Raw genomic sequence first — 17,542 nt, 5'->3', positions numbered from 1 at the left:
ACTCTTAAAAGGCGTTTCATGGAAATATAACGTGTTTTCGAAATTCCCCTCTATATTTACTTCAAAGTATCATATTTTTTTCCAAATAAAACTGAGATTATAAATATATCTGTTTTTTTGTTTTTTGTTTTCGAATTTTTGTAATGTAAAATGAAAATGAATATTCAAAGAAAACGAGAGCAAATCTTACAAAACCATTGATAATTTCATGAATTGTGAGTATAAATACACCCAAAATAAATCTTATATCTAGGGCAACAAAACCACTGTAGACCAGTGTAAATATAAGATTTTTCTTTGTCAAAAATACTTTGATGTTTTTACGCAGTAACTTATCGGGGTGAATTAAAAAGTTTGCCCTTCTATACTTGTATAAAGTTCTCCATTATGATTTTTATATTTTTCAGATTGTGGAAGGTAACAAATACCCAAAAAAGTCGTTGAATAGATGGGTCCTCCTTTTTGAATAACGGAATAACCTTTGAAAACTTGAATCTATACTATTCTATTCTATTCTTTTCTATCCTATCCCATCCCATCCCATTCCGTTTTCTTCCATCCCTTTCCATTTCATTCAATTCTATCCTATTCCACTTCTAGTTTAGAGTCGAAATGTTGAGTTTGAAGTCACAATTTCAACTTTTAAACTTGGAATTCCAAGGAAAAATAATAAAAATATGTGACCCTTCTATGCTTCCGTAGTTAGTTAGCGTTTAGCACCTCATTGTCTTGGTATCCCTCTGCATCGACAAATAGAAAAGATAAGAAATAAGTGGATTACACGTAACGCACGCACAACCTTGCATTGTACTCGACCTCTGACTCTCGATGGCGGGGCACGCCCACTCTGCAGCCACCGGATCGAACGCCCGGACTCGAATTCGCGACACCAGATACGCGTACAAGCCGCGCCGGTCAGTGTTTGTTTGTGCTGTTCCAGTGAGTCTCAGAGTGCGACGCTTTCGACGCAAGTGATACTATGTTGTCTTACTACCTTTTCATTCTGGTATGTGACTCTCGAGTATTTTTTAATCGCTTTCTCGTAGGTCGTTAACAAAATTATTAGAGGAATTTGGTGAAAACGGAGTTTTTAATTTGTTTTGATCCACTGAAATTGTACACACATACTTTTTTTATATCATAAAATTAGGATGCTTCCCAATTAAAACTGTTTTCAAAATTTCTTGTAATAAAAAAAAATCAGTAGGAATTAGTTCACGTATTAAAAAGTACAATATATTGGTGTGTATCAATATTGGTTGTACATTTTTAAATTAATTTTTCATTAGCTGTTACCCACAACTCTGAGTGTAATTCAATTTTTGGTTTTTCCAGATTTCCTAAAAACAACAGATATCATGTATTTGCTTGTTTTGCTTCATAAGAAAACATTTCACAAATTGAAAAAATAGGTACTAACCAAAAATTCAGCCAAAGCAACTGAAGAGTATTTAATAGCCTGTTAATTGACATAGTCAAACATTGAATATGAATTAAAGCTTACCCTACCATAATACACTGGTGAAAACCGCATTCAAATCGATTAGGCCGTTTTTGAGATTAGCGCCCAAAAATGCACACACAAACAATCCTGAAATTATTTTTATGGTTTTTATTGCATTTATACAGTGAAAATATAGTTAAATAATAGTTTCTTCGAGTATTTTCCATGCATAGACAATGATTAATGATATAAGGCCGTACACACACTGAATACTTTAGTTCAAGGAGCTTTTCAATCAAAAGAATCGAATAGCACACACTTGACAATTCAAACATGTTCGATTTTTCTGAACATTCAAATGTTGGCGGCAAAATGTAACGCACATGTTCATGCCCGTCTCGGCATATTTGAGTGAAAAATAACTGTTGATTTTTTTCAGTTTTTGTTACATCTTTTCCGTATCAATATGTCGTCAAACATTCATTTTTTCCCTTTCCTCATAGGTCATTGATGGGATTATTAGAAGAAGTTGATGAAAGTGGATTTTTTTTCTACAAAAAATATATGTATAATATGTTGTTTTGATTATCTAATTCACATATTTTCTATAACGTAACATATAATGTGAATAGTTCCTAATTAAGTTTGTTTTCAAAATTGTTTATGATAAAATTAATACGAATATTCAGAAGAAGTTACGTATGGGAGAATAAAATAAATATATTCATAATAATATTGGTACCATAGGATTCAAATATATTTTTCATGTCTGGTATAAACAAAATGAAGAACATAGAAAAGAGCAATACGAGTATACAGCACTTTTTTCACTTCAATGAAATGAATGAATACATTTTTGTCTAATTTCCACTATTTATTTCATATTTACGACCGGTTTCGGATTTTACCCGCAATTATCAAGTATGCAACAAACATGTGAAATCTGAAATTTTTTTTTGGGAAAGAAAAGTAGAGAAAAGTATCTTCTGTATAATTCAGTGTTCATATAGAAGTATTTGTTTCGAAAGAATTATTTTCAGGAGGACTTTCTTTCAGTTTGTGTCTGAAAGTTACTTCTTTGCATGATCTACACATTCATGTATAGAGTTTCAAATTGATTACTTCCTTCCTTTCTTTGGAAGATTCTCTCATCCCTTTTTTTTGTATCAGATGGAGTAGTAGAAAGCCAAAAACTTTCTTTCCCAAAAAAATTAATCACTCCTAAAAATATAACCCCTTCAATTCTGAAAATTTTGTTATATCGAGAGTTTTTAGATAAGCTAGAAGGAGAGGTAGTTGAATGAACAAGGCGGCCAACTATAAAATTCAAAACTGAAGATTATAAGGGCTGTTAAACTTATAAATTCGAAAGTGGAGACCTATATAAGACGAATTGCTGGTGTAGGGGTATATCGAGTGGTCCAACGAAAAGTATGCACCTTGCTTTTCTCCTTTTTTTGTAACTTAACGCAAAAATGCTCGGACAGGTCAATTTTGCTTTTGAGGGGAACACATTTTAGATGTATTTTTCTACCTGTGCCTTCAACCCCCTAGTGAGGGTGAGTAACAACTCTAACATTTTAAATGGAAAGTGGGGTCGAGTGATGTTCATACATTGTAGATTTTTTGTCAAAACAGACGTTTCACAAAGTCTTACATCGAAATTTCTACCAGTTTGGCCTGTATATACTGCAGAACATTCGTCAGGTATATATAAAACAGAGTGTGGCGAATGCTCTGCAGTATATACGGGCCAAATCGGTAGAAATTCTACCGGTCCGTATATTCTATATGTATATTCTATTCCACACTCTTTCTATATATATATATATATATATATATATATATAATATATCTGATTTCATCAGATATACATACCTGATATAGATTTCATCCCATTGTTCCACATTCTAACAAGCACACACATTTTATTGAAGCAACTATTGCTTCGAGCAATAGCTTCGAGCAATAGTTGCTTCAATAAAGCATAAAGCGACACCGCATTATTCAAGCTTTAAAAAATTGACCTTCAACAATTTAAGTACCTCCTTTTGCATTCGTCTAAAACCAGCAGTAATGTTCGAACCAGAGTTCAGGAAACAAACTAATTGTGTTCCAAGACTGGACAGCGCTGTGTTTTGGATATTTGAAAGGCGATTTTTTCAAATTTCTGCAAGTTTTTTACAACATTATAATTGATCATAGTTACTTCAATTATATACTGAAATAGAATAAAAAAAATTTGAGTACATTCATTTGGATATACTGCTCATCTGAAATAAATATTCTCTTCTGCAGTATGAGTCCAGAAGGAACATCTATGGATGATAAGCGCAAAATCATAAAAAGGTTTTCTCAGAAATAATCCTACTTTTTATTTTTTTTTTTTCAAAATAAACCACAATAATTATATTAAACAACTTGAACTCTGTTTGCTTATGAAATTCAAATTGCAGAAGAAGGAAAAACGTGGAAATTTAACGAAACTAACAAAAGAAACTATGGGAACATTTTCAATTCAGTTTCGATAATGGGATTTGGTTCGATATTTTATTGCAGTAAAATTAAGAATACGAGTTGCTGAATAATTTGGTGTTGTAGAGGAAACCGGTTTCGAAAAAATCTGAAAACATAACTATTAAAAAGTATATTTCAAAACTGATTACCAGAATATTTCATTTACGAAACAAAATATGCATTCTCAGTCAGTTTGAATTCAAAATAACTACAATCGCTAAATTTAAATAATTTTTACTGGTTGTTATTGATATATTGTAAAGGTAAAAGTCAGTTTTTCAATGTTACTGGAGATCCTGCGATGATAAATACGACATGCATAAAAGTTCCATTATGGATTGTGGATGTTGAACACCTATTCGATAATGTCAGCTAGATGAAATCATAAAGGTGCAGTAAACAACTCACTTTTATAAGGAAGATGTATGCAAATATCAGTTACGGCCGACCTTAAATAAATAAATTGTGTATACATTTTCACTGTGTAATCTAAAAGCATAATTTGTCAGTCACAGACCTCATATGCTCGCAAGTAATTTGAAAAGTGATATCATCAAATACTGGAGCTAATACAGCAAACAATAACTGATGCTAATTGTTTGAAGTTTTCAATGTATGATTCACTACCAGAATAAGTCATTGAAATATTGAATAGAATACGTATTAAACGACCAAATTTCTTAGACAAAATAATTTTAAATTATTATTTGATATTATAAAAAATTAAAAGAGGACTCTTTGAAAATATTTTTTCATCTTTCTCTGGAAAAAGTATGAGAAATATTTTCATAACAATGATATTGTTAAATGGTAAAATCTGTTTTCGAAATCGACTTTCCAATAGGAGGAATAAACATGAAGTGCTACTTATTCAGGTTTACATGAAAAAATGGATTTTTATACAAAATTTGGGAGAAAACGGATGATCCATAATTCAAAAGATCCATTGTTTTTTATATATAATATCATGAATGTTCTATTAAAATTTCAAGTATTGAAGGCATATTGAAAATAATTTTTCCAACAGCAGCGATTAATTTATTTCATGTTTTATAGTCGCACCTTTAGCCTGACAGGTTGTCCGGCCCTAACGCATATTATTGATCTTTTTCATTTTTTTCATCGATTTCATCAACAAGAGCTTCTTTGTACCTATCAGCACATGTTCATATCTAATCAGCCTAGACTACTCCTGTGGATAAACAAAATAATGCATTACAATAGCAAGGATGAATAACTCATCAGACTTGCGCAATAAAATTTGAAAAGAAAGGAAGTTGACTGATATTGTGAAAATTGAAACACTGGAGTATGTAGTTCATAACATAATTTTATCAAACCGGTAAAATGGACTGAAACGAATATCTGAGCCACTGAATATTTCGTATATCATAAAGTTCACTTCTATTCAGATATGAGAAACATTTTGTCAAAATCGACTCAAAAATATATGAATGTTGACAGAGGCATACATAACTAGAAGCTACGCGTTCGATCTATACTCGGTTTAAAAAAAAAGCAAACTTCTCAAGCCGTGTTGTTACTTTGGATAGAACTTAAGAACATTTACACAAAGCCAGAATGTTTCTATGGACATGTCGAGGGATTTGTGATAAAACATGGGGTTAAGGTCCCAAACAAATCCATTGGATTTATGTGATGACTGTTAGACCAATGATCACTTATGGTGCAATTGCCTGGTGGCCGAAGGCTTTACAGAAAACTTCCCAAGTGAAGCTCTCTGGCTTACAGAGACAGGCTTGTCTGGCTATCAGTGGTGCCATCAGCATCAACGGCCATAAACATGTGGAGTGTGGAATGTGGAGATCTACCTCCTCTCCACATTCTTCTGGAGAGGGAGTCTAGATGGATTGCGTACAGACTTGTGCACATTGCCAATTGCTCAAATCAATTTAATGCAGAATGCCACATACTGTTGGGTGACACTGGAAGTCACAGTATACTGGAAATGACCTCTGACTTCAAGCCTCCAACTGTCAACTACAAACTGCCTTATAAAGTACTATTCCCGAGTAAAGAGGACTGGATCCCCCAGGAGAAGGAAGTATTGAGAGCAGATAGTTGTTGGTTCACAGATGGATCATAAACACCTTTCGGTTCTGGTGCAGATGTTTTTAGTCGCAGACCCAGGACAGAGATACCTACCTGCCCAGGAACCTATGCGAAAGTATTTCAAGCGGAAATTTACGCTATTGAAATGTGTGGGGAGAAATTGAAAGAATCCAACCTCATACATAATTCAATAAATATATTCTCGGACAGTCAAGCGGCGTTGGAAGCTCTTGGTTCCTACCGAGCAACGTCAAAGTTGGTAGCAAATTGCCAAAAACGACTCTCGTCGATAGGAAGACTCAACAGATTGTCTCTGGTCTGGATTCCTGGCCACACTGGCCTGGGAGGCAATGAGGCTGCCGACTCCCTTGCAAAGAGGGTGCTGCAAGTAGCTTCATCAGACCAGAACCTGTCATTGGCATCGCTTTAGGCTTTGCCAAACAAAAATTGAACACTTGAATGGCAAGAAGATTTATGGACTTCTGGCAGAATCTTCCAGGATTGGCTCACTCCAAGGCGTTTATTCACCCTTCGAAGCTTGATACCAAACAGTTGTTGGACTAAAGTAGGGATGAACTACGACGTCTAACAGGCCGTCTTACAGGTCACTGTCATTTGAATCATCATATGCAAAGACTTGGGCTGTCGGAAGACAGTGTGTGTCGCCTCTTTTTGAAAAATGATGAAACAGCAGAGCATATACTTTGTGCCTGCCCCGCTGGGGACCGAATCAGGTTTTTAGAGTTCGGCAGAGCCGTACTCTTACCATATAACCTGAAAGATCACTCACCATACAAACTAATCGGCTTCGTTAAGAAGCTGGGTTTATTTGGTCGAGTGTGAATGGGTGTGAGCCACAATAAACCCTTGCGGGTTGCGGTGGAGGGTCCAATAAACCCACTCACTTCAGACCTAACCTAAGTACATTTCTTCGTCCCAGAAACAAAGCAATGAACGATACAATGGAAACCTTCAGATTCTCTAAAACCGCAGGAAGTTTGTATCAGAATCTGTTTTAATAGTTCTTGTTTCAGTTGTTTTTTGGGATTGCCAATGATCATCGTTACTGATTTTTGGGAAAAAAGATGGAACAATAACTGTAAATTGCTTTTTTGGGGAAAAGCTTTTTGGTTTTCTATATCTCCACCATTGAAGAAAAAATGTGTGAAATTTCCGACGAGAGCAACAAAGAAAATAACTACAATGAAGATACGTAGATCACACACAGACGTTCCTTCCAGATACAAACTAGAAAAAATTATCTATTCGAAACAGCTATTCTCACATGAACATTGAATTACACGAAAATCACTTTTTCTCATCCGCCATCATCCTCACGCTCTGTTTCGAACTTTTGTGATAAGACACTCGTCTTATCAACTCATCAGACGAAACGAAGCACTCATTTGTTTCATAACATTATATTCAGCTTTTTTCCAAAAAACTAACCTCTTCTGAAAATATTCCTTTTCAAATATAAATGTGAATTACTATTCGAAGTTACTAGTAGAAAAATTGTATAGGAAATACACGGAAAGTCATTCAAAGGTATAGCATAATAATGCTTCTGCCTACAAATCGCTTGCTGCTTGTTAGGATTCGAATTACTCGATCGCCCCCGATTCACCGGATCTAACACTGTCCGACTATCATGTCTTTCTAGGACGGAAAAACAGTTTTTCTATTTTTCAATGAAGAGCTTGTGAATGTCGACTTGCAGAAAGGTCTAGAGGAATTAGGAGATTTGTTGTAATAAATTCATCCAATTAAAATTAAATCTGTTTTTCCGTGAACCAGCTATCGCACCCCTACGAACAACAACCCTCAGAAGTCGAAAGTTGTGCGAGCTAAAAACTACCTGACATAGCATAAATACGCGTTACGAAACCTTAATATTCAGGCATCGGATATTAATCTAGGATGTATAAACCTCTGAAGTAGCTAGTCGCTTACGCCAGCGAAACGTAAGGAAGAAATTCCAAAAATACACGGCCTTCGAACCCGAAAAATAGTGACGCCGAAAACCTCGGCCGCAAAAGCCTTAACCATTTTGTCATGATATTTTTACTTCGAGGTGATATTGTTATATTTTTGAAAAGGAAACTCTTTTGATTGAAAATACCAAGATAAGAGATTCTGAAATGAACAACTCAATTGAATTGTCAGTCATATTCAACACTTTTCAAATATGCATCTTCTGATAACCAAATTGCAAAGTCATTTGAAAGTTGAATTCCGACGAAGATTCAAAATCTCGTTTATTCATAACATTTACCTGGAATACAGTAGTTTAGTTCTGGTTATAATAATACCTAGTACTGAAAGGTTGGCATTAACAACTGCGCCGTAGAAGGAATAAATATATTTCATAAGCATTGTAAAAAATGTTAAAAAAAGTATTACTACCGAAAAATTCATTTTTTTTTCTCAGTGATACTAAAATGTTTGACTCCTTATACACTGATCAGACAAAAAATCAATGAAAATTTTTCTGTACATCATGGTATTGAAGAGAAACAAGCAAGAAGTAAAATCAAACTTCCCCTCATTGGCAAATGAAACACTACAGATTTAAAAAATCACCTCAAAGAATTCAAATGGATTAAAACCACTGATAAAATATTGTTTTATCGAGGAAATAAAACACGTCACCAAAATGTACCTCAGAGGATATTTGATGGTTAAACAGTCATCACTGTTTCCACATCCTTTTACGAAAGTGATTACGATCCCCGATGACAAAATTCCTATCATCTTTTGACGACAGTTCTAACTCATGTGAGTGTAATTCCCCGTTACGAAATTTTGCGAGGGAAGTCATCTGATATAGATGACCAAATTTGAATTCACTGTTATTTCTTTCATTTCCATGTTGAATATGAAGCAATAATATTGATATTTGCTACCAATTTTCATAGAAATGAATAAAATTCTATAAGTTAATATTCAATCACTTCTTTGGTCCTAGAGAAGAATAAAACTTTTTCTCTGAGGAATAACCATCTGTAGGTCGATGAAAAACTCAAATCCAGTAGTCTGAGATGACAGAATAATAACGATTGACTCATTGGACTTCTGGATAAAATATGACTGTGTACTGAAGACAGATACTCAGCTTGTCATGTTGGCAAGTGTAGTGAAATAATCTTCGAATCTGATTTCATGTAATGAAGACCTGAATTATAGACGAAGAGATAGATATATACTCAGTGGCAAGTGTGGTGAAGTAATCTTCGATTCTGATTTCGAATTTTATAAGTGAATTTTGATATTATTAAATAATGATTTGATTGCAAATTCTCAGTTCAATACGTATTCTTTTTCATTTATTCATCGTCCATCACATTAATACTAAAATAAGTATTTCCTGCAATTTCCAAGTTGAATGTTGGTCTCAGAATCGGGTTTCAAATTTCATTTCGGGCCACTGATTTTAAATCTTCGTCCAGAATTGACGTGTATCTGGCTATTCATAGCCAAATATCTCAGCAGAAATAGTCCACCTTCTGACGAGAAAACTATCTAGTCGATGGAGGATTGAAAATCATGACACCAGGATTGAGAGCTGAGCACATGATTATTGCACCAGTTTACCGTTACTCAGAAAAACAATAAAAAATAAAACGTTGCACAATCATGTACTTGTCACTCTAAAGAACATACCGCTCATTCTTGATATAACTTTTCAAAGTCATGGTTCCACTATTATTTTTACTTCTCGTATTTTTCTAGTACCAGGCTGCTGTACAGAAATGTTGCCAAATTGTGGAAGTTATATTGAATATTGTGATGAAACCAACTGTTGTGTTCTTCTGTTTATTATTTAATAAAGCTATTCGAATCTCCATCGAGTCCAGAGTTCAATTTTCATTTTCTCAATTTCACTTTACCGGTCCTATGGCTAGAGTTCAGTTTCTGTTGTATATTCTGAAGCAACAACTAATGCAATAATTTGGCTCATTCGTTCTGTTTAATCTCCACTCCAAATAAGTCTTTTTCTTTGTGCTTTGGATGCGTTTAACTCATCAATTTTTCCCAAGTCTCCAGAAATCACTGCAGCTGAGGTCTCAATTTTTTAGACCTATGTTGTTCAGGTGTCCTTTAATTGAATAATGTCCACTGAATGGCCCTGTAATTATTCTGAGCTCTACTTTGTTCTGTTGAAGCAGATCTTCAGTTATTTTCTCAGATGGCCCTTCAAATAAGTTTTTCCGTGTGTGTTCCATTTCTTTATTAACCCATTTCTTTATCTGGTTCCATCCTATAGATTTTGGTATCCCGACACATAAGACCAAGTGTATTTTCACATTTGGTTCTGAAAATATCTTTGACGAAGTTTTTCTGTAAGGAGTCTTCATAAGTGTTTCATCATTGTCCGAACTTATTGAGTAGTTTTCACATATGAATCGAAAACCACACAAAAATAAATTTCACTCTATATAAATAAATTTTGAGATTTCTACTTGGCTGCGTAATGACCTTGATTCGAGTCATCTTGAAGAAATCAATTAATTCAGTATCGAAGAAAGTAAAAGTCCAATGTAATATGTGTTATGTAAATTTGTAGGCGTTACCAACTGAAACTAAAACTTCGAAATATTGAAGAAGCGTCAGTATGTACATAATTTTATGCAGAAATTATTTATTTCGCATCCGAGAAGTATCGTCTAGAAATCTTGAGAATACGGAATTTATTTTATGTAATTGATGGGAATTAAGATCTTTCCCAATTTGAAAAAAAAAATAAGAAGCTATTTGAGTCACACTTGTTATTGATATAATTTTGTAAGATATGAATTTTCCAATAGTTGATGCTTATTATATATTATAGACATTTTGTGATTGACAACCTAAATAGGATCTGAAAAAAATCCTTATTTCAACTTGAAATTACTTTCGATTCACTGAAAATAAATAATTCTTGTCTATATTTGGGATATGGAAGCAATTAAATTTTTTATTGATGGAAAGAAGAATATTACAGTCCAGGATAGCGAATATTTCAACATTAAGAAATATTATACAGAGTGTTTCATAACTACGGTACGTAACTTCAGAGGGTGATTCGTTGGATCGTTTTCAAAAAAAAAAAGTTGCTATGAACATATGTCCGAAGTTGCTTCGTTTCTGAGATACAGGGCGTTGAAGTTTGAAAAAAAGGTATAAAATATCATTGATATCCTTACACCGATTTGGTTGAAATTTGCTATACATTATTTGAAGTAATGAGGCGCTTATTTAGTCTTATGTAGACTGAAATTATTTGGTCCAGTGGAGTATAGAATGCCTATTGATAGTTAGTATTTTTTTAAGGATTTCGCCGTGGTCTTCAAGGTCTTATAGGGGAAATAGGGACAATAAGTTTGAGAAACCCTGCTCTCGATGAAAGAATTTTCAAAGTCGGTTGGGTAGTTTTTGAGTTCATTCATTGCAAACAACACATGGAGAAAATCAAATATTTTTATATATTGCAGAAACAATATATTTCAATAAAATAAAAATATTATCTTACCCAGTACTTTGATTGTTTTATATGACGAGTAGACTCAACCTTGAACAGACGTGTAACCTCAGGGCTAGTACTAGAGTGTCACCAAGATCTAACCAAAGCCTCGGTAGATAATAACATTCTTCTGAGGTGAGTTGAAGGGCACGACAGGAGTCAAGGTAATCGCATTGCCGACTCTTTAGCCAAGGAAGCGGCTGGACTAAGAATTTTATGACCCAGTGGCACCTACGGCCTGATTACTTCGACAATTGCGGAACTGGCCAAATGTTACAGCCATGCTCAATCCCTAAAGAGATGAGATGGAATCAAATGATGCAATCTTGACAGGATCAACTTGGGCGACCCTGGGAAGCTGGCGCCGAAGAAATATCTGGCAATGATCAGGAAAAATCTACGCCTAACAGTAGGATTTCTGACTGGCCGCCGTCAACTAAGGAAACACCTCCATTATATGGGGCTAGTGGACACACATCTATGCAAGATGTGTGAACAGGAAGATGAGACTGTCAGGCATGTCCTATGCGAGTGCCCGGAGTTATCGTCAATAAGAGAGTGTGTGTTCGGCGAGTCTTGGCCTACACCTGTCGATCAGAGCCACAATAAAATTAAATTGTACTCTTTGTTATTTTTTTAATGAAAACATTTCTTTTTCCAAGAGACTTCACTTAATGAGCTGGAAAAATGTTAGACTGGTTTCCATCTGAATATGACTTCCATTTATTGTTATTGCCTTCTTTCAAAGTTGAACATGAAATCAAAAATTTCATGTGATCTAGAGGGTCTTCATCATCAATTAACATATTATGCCAAGATTGATAACGAAAGTAGTTGCAAATTATGGATCCAAGGTAATCCAAGTTTTGTATAGACCATCTGGCCTTGTCAGTATTGCAAAACTTTGTATCTTAAGCAAGTGGTAATAATTTCTTCGAATTCTCACTATGTGTCTATGAAAAATAATCAAAAGTTAAAAAAAATGCATGATGAATGAAAAATAGTTTTTCGATTTTATCGAAGCTCATTTTATGAATATTTCGATTGTTTTATATCTCTATTTTGAATTGGATGTTTTTTCAATAGTGACCTAAAGAAACCTCTCTCAATCCTTTTTTAGATACACGTGTATGTATGAAATAAAAATACGGATTCATAGTTTGAACGCATACTTGTTGGAAAAACGCTCATTTATAACACGGAGGATAAAAACTATTTTTGTAGATCATTCAATAATGAGCGAAAATGATAATTATTAATTTCATCATATCATTCTGCTAGGAATTTCTCGGACTATTCAGGGGTTGCATTTTATGATGAAATACAGGTCTAGTAAAAAATCAGTAATTTTAGCATAAGCCTTTTGGCACTAACGGTACTGTATTATGCATAATCGTATGTCAATAAACTCATAGTTTGCGTGGGAACCCGACATTCAAGACTATTAATATTTCAGGTTCATAGATGACAAAAAAATTTGAACTTTAACCGATTGATTTCAAGCTCACATAATATATTGAAGTGCTGATGAATAGATGATTCATTTTTTCAATCTTTTTTATTATTATAATTTGGTTGTTTAGGGTATTCAGATGAAAAAGGTTATGGTGTCTACACGTAAACGAATGACGTCAGATTTTTGCCATATATGAGGTATGTGGGAGAGTGACTAACTCGTTAAATATCCTGCTTAACAGAAGATTTAAAATTCCTAATAGTAGTTGCGAACCGAATCAAACCTATTCTGAACATTTCTTCTCATTATTAGGAATTTTTTTTCAACTTCAGTTTCGAAGTAAAAATTCAACCCATAAGATGCTTCCCTTCGAACATTTGGAATCGTGAAATATTATTTTCAAAGGTATAACTTTATTGTCGCCGTAATATATACTTTCAAATCAGGAGACCGCTGTCTCGTAAGAAAATCAGTGATATGAAGAATTGCATTCCTATCCGAGTTATCATCTAAAAGACTTATATAACGTTCTAAGCAATAGGTAATAGTCTAATAATAGTATCAATCTAATAAACGTACCAATCAAGCTTTTGATTGAGATCAAGTATACGAATTACCATCAGGTTGATTGTAATTCTTTCATAATTGATTCCCATTATTGGGACAACTCAAACTGAAATTGGTTTGCGACTACTTAAAAGGATATACAAAGATTTCGCTAGGAATGCATGATGAGATCTTCATGATACTTTCTTTGAATAGCAAGTTTGTTATTCATTAAATAACAATGTTCAACTCTCTCATGGTCCTACACTTTGCAGCCTTGTTATTTGATACGACACTGAGGTTGAAATATTTCTGATTGATGTCGATTTGATTATATCAAATCAGAGTCAGTTTCATAAGTATTCATGTGGTCTCAATAAACTTTCGTCATTTTAAATACATTTTTATCCAACTATACACGAGTACTATATTATTATTTTAATGTTTTTCAAATAATGCCTTTGTATAATTCTATTGAGTATTTTTCCATACATGAATCATGATAGTCTGCTGTCTGAAGAAGAAACGATCAATGAAGGTCATAGTATGGGACTATAACAAAGAAGAAGAAACCTGAAAACTATGCAATCAAAAAGAAAAATCAATAAACAATTGGGAAAATATAAAAAAAAATCTTGAGAACAAAAATGGAATGAAACATTAGTATTAAAATTTTGAAAAGAAGTGCTCTGAAAATGATTTCAAACCAAGTTATATCGTGATTGAAATTTTTTGAAATACAATTGAAGCTTCATTATAAAGTATGAGAAAATGAAGGTAGGTATTGGGGAAATCATATTTCTAAAATATTTCGATGAAATACATATGAAAGTTAAATGCACTTTTTATTTCAAGTGTCAACAATCGATAGTTTCGAAACGAAATATGTTTCTACATGAAAATGAAATTTTAAAGATAATGTAACCATTATACCAAAAATTACCAGAAAAAAATTAAAATGTCAACAGTTCTTACATGTTTCAAAGAGAAGTGAAGAAATTCATTCTGAATACCTGAAGAGTTTTTTTTCTGATTTTATCAATGAAACTATTCCATACAGAAATTTAACCTAAGCAATTATTGAGTAGACGAAAATAACTATGAATTCTGTCTGTAACTACTGTTTATGCTATCATGGTTATTGACTGATTGATCACTCATTATTTTTCAATATTATATTAAGTATTTATACACTTAATTCACAATATAATCTTATCACGAACAAGCTATAGACTTCTATGGCTTCTGTGTTTACCTTGTTTATTTTTGATAGCACTCTATGTAATTTATATCAGTGTATGTAACAATAAACATATTATTATTATCAATTCAGTTAACTAGTTTAGTGATCCAATAATTTTTCTGAAAAAATGGTTGGTTGGGTAACAGGATCAAGTTTTTGTTAAAAAAAACAATTCTATTATTATTAATATTCCCTTGTGAATTTCACTTTGAGAACTTGTTGTTAATAAATATATATTAATAATATCATTAATATGCCGGAGATATCTTGTCCAAACTTTCGTAAAATCGTCTAAAACAACTATAAAATAGAAATCAAATGATTAAAAAATAATAATGAAAGCAAGCCAATCCAAATATACACTGTGTCCGTAAAGTATGGAACAAATTCATTTTTAGCTAAACAGGTCATTTTAAGAAATGTTAATTTACCGTATTTTAAAATAATAATCTAATATACAGGGTGAATTACGTTCGAGTAATGACGTCACCGTCATTTTTTTTAAATGGAACACCCCATTTTGTCTCAATTTTCCGATTACTCTAGCTGAGCTGATTCCAAAAATGTATCACATCTTGATTCCAATTGGTACAGGGTGGACAAAAATACAGTAGTTGTGTGTGTGCTAATAAAGTAACGCGTAACATTCTTTATTAGGTAAATTAACAATATTATCAAAAATACTTATTGTCTAGCGGACAGAATATGCTAGAATACATGACTTCATATTAAATGTTCGAACTGCAGCCCTTGCTGTATTTGACAGTAACCCAAACGGTGTTTAAATTCTTGTTGAACCTTGTGTATGGTTTCGGAAAAATTTCATCTACGTACCTTCTAACATCTACAGCATAATGTGGAGGTGCACCATCCTGTTGAAACCATAAACTTTCATCAAAACCTCCAGGATTACGTCTGCTGGGAAATGAATTACGTAAAGTAGGTACGAGATACCCCCTTAAAAAACTCAAGGTACTTTGCCCCGTTTAAATTACCTTCGATAAAGTAGGGTCCAATGATTCGATTTCGTAGGTACAATTCTAGCCCACACATTTACCTTTTGAGGGTATTGTGTATGATGCTCACGCATCCAGTGGGGGTTTTCTTTTGCCCAGTATCTACAATTCTGACGGTTAACCTCACCATTTAACGTGAAAGTGGACTCATCAGAAAAAATAATGTTTTGTATCAAGAGAGGGTCTCGGTGACATTTATCCATCATTTCTTCGCAAAATTGGAGTCGTCTATCGGGATCATCTTCGTTTAATTCTTGCACAAGTTTGATTTTATAAGGATGCCATTTTTCAAGCTTCAATAGTTTGTGTACCGTTGTTTTGCCAACACCGATTTCGCGACTAACTTTACGAACGCATCTTTACGCATCTTCTTCAAAACTCAGTAAAACATCTAATGCCGTATCAGCACTTGTAGGGGGACGACCTGATTTGCGTACATTTGCAACCATACCAGTTTCTCGAAATTTCGTTTCCAGCTTACTGACTGTTGAACGCGTTATAGGTCTTTTTGGATATTTATCATTGCACACTTCCATCTGAGTTCGCGATCTGTCTCCATACCCAATCATCATAAGTATTTCAATTCTTTGTTTTACACTTAACTCCATTTCTACTTCCAATTAAATCTAAGCAATCATTCGAATATTCACGAATACCAAAAATATTGTAGTACTAAACTGTCACTGAGCATCAATAAATTACTAAACAAATAATAATATTTCACAAAAAACTAGACGACTATGTTTTTTATAAATGTAGATAAGAAATAATTTCTTTCATATTCTGTCTGCTAGACCACAAGTACCAAACATGTTTCAAAACAGCTCATCTTTATTACTCTGAACATGTAGCAAATTAGGGGGTGTTACATTTAAGCCAATTGCCGCTAGACAATAAGTATTTTTGATAATATTGTTAATTTACCTAATAAAGAATGTTATGCGTTACTTTATTAGCACACACACAACTACTGTATTTTTGTCCACCCTGTACCAATTGGAATCAACATGTGATACATTTTTGGAATCAGCTCAGCTAGAGTAATCCGAAAATTGAGACAAAATGGGGGTGTTCCATTTAAAAAAAATGACAAAGACGTAATTACTCGAATGTAATTCACCCTGTATATTAGATTATTATTTTAAAATACGGTAGATTAACATCAAAAATCGACGTGTTTCAGGATTATTTCTTAAAATGACCTGTTTAGCTAAAAATGAATTTGTTTCATACTTTACGGACATAGTGTATGGACATTGTACATTGTCAGTATGACTGATAACTCTCCTAAGAGAAAATTATTGCACATACTTGAAGTATCTCAATACCTCCTGAGATAATAATTTGAATTGTTTGGTGTTAAGGACAATTATACCTAAAGTACGCTGTCTGTTCAAAAAATAAGGTGAATTCTTTTTTTTCAATATTTATTTATTCATTAATTTCTATTTTGTCCCCTCCAAAGTAACCCCTCTCAGATATAATAACTTATGCCAGCGTTTTTCCAACCTCGAAGAAGTTCCGATATGCACAATTCAGTGTTTTATCTCCTCAATTGTCACAAAACGCCGTTTTTTCATGGGTCTCTTCAACCTTGAGGACAGGAAAAAATCGAAGTGGGACAAATCTGGTAAATACGGTGGCTGAGGCATGATTACAGTGTGGTTTTTGGTAAAAAATTCGAAAAAGCAATGACGAGTGAGCAGATGCATTATCGTGATGCAAAAGCCATGAATTGTTTTTC

At 33.5% G+C, this 17,542-nt stretch overlaps 1 protein-coding gene across 1 annotated transcript in view; it reads left to right on the top strand.

Moving 5' to 3' along the window:
* The first annotated feature begins 849 nt into the window (after positions 1–849).
* The window catches only part of LOC111508633 (uncharacterized), a 100,080-nt gene continuing 83,387 nt past the window's right edge, over positions 850–17,542 (top strand). The window contains exon 1 of the mRNA XM_074173939.1: positions 850–1,006. Within this exon, the coding sequence (XP_074030040.1) occupies positions 980–1,006 (27 nt within the window). The 5' untranslated portion in view covers positions 850–979. The remainder of the gene's footprint in view (positions 1,007–17,542) is intronic.

The sequence above is a fragment of the Leptinotarsa decemlineata genome, unplaced genomic scaffold (assembly GCF_025532065.1).
Source record: "Leptinotarsa decemlineata unplaced genomic scaffold, Ldec_3_MD MMD2_tig00000505_RagTag_RagTag, whole genome shotgun sequence".
NCBI classification, from domain to species: Eukaryota; Metazoa; Arthropoda; class Insecta; order Coleoptera; family Chrysomelidae; genus Leptinotarsa; species Leptinotarsa decemlineata.
The sequence above is the reverse complement of the archived record's forward strand: the minus strand, read 5'-3'. Positions and strand labels throughout refer to the sequence as shown.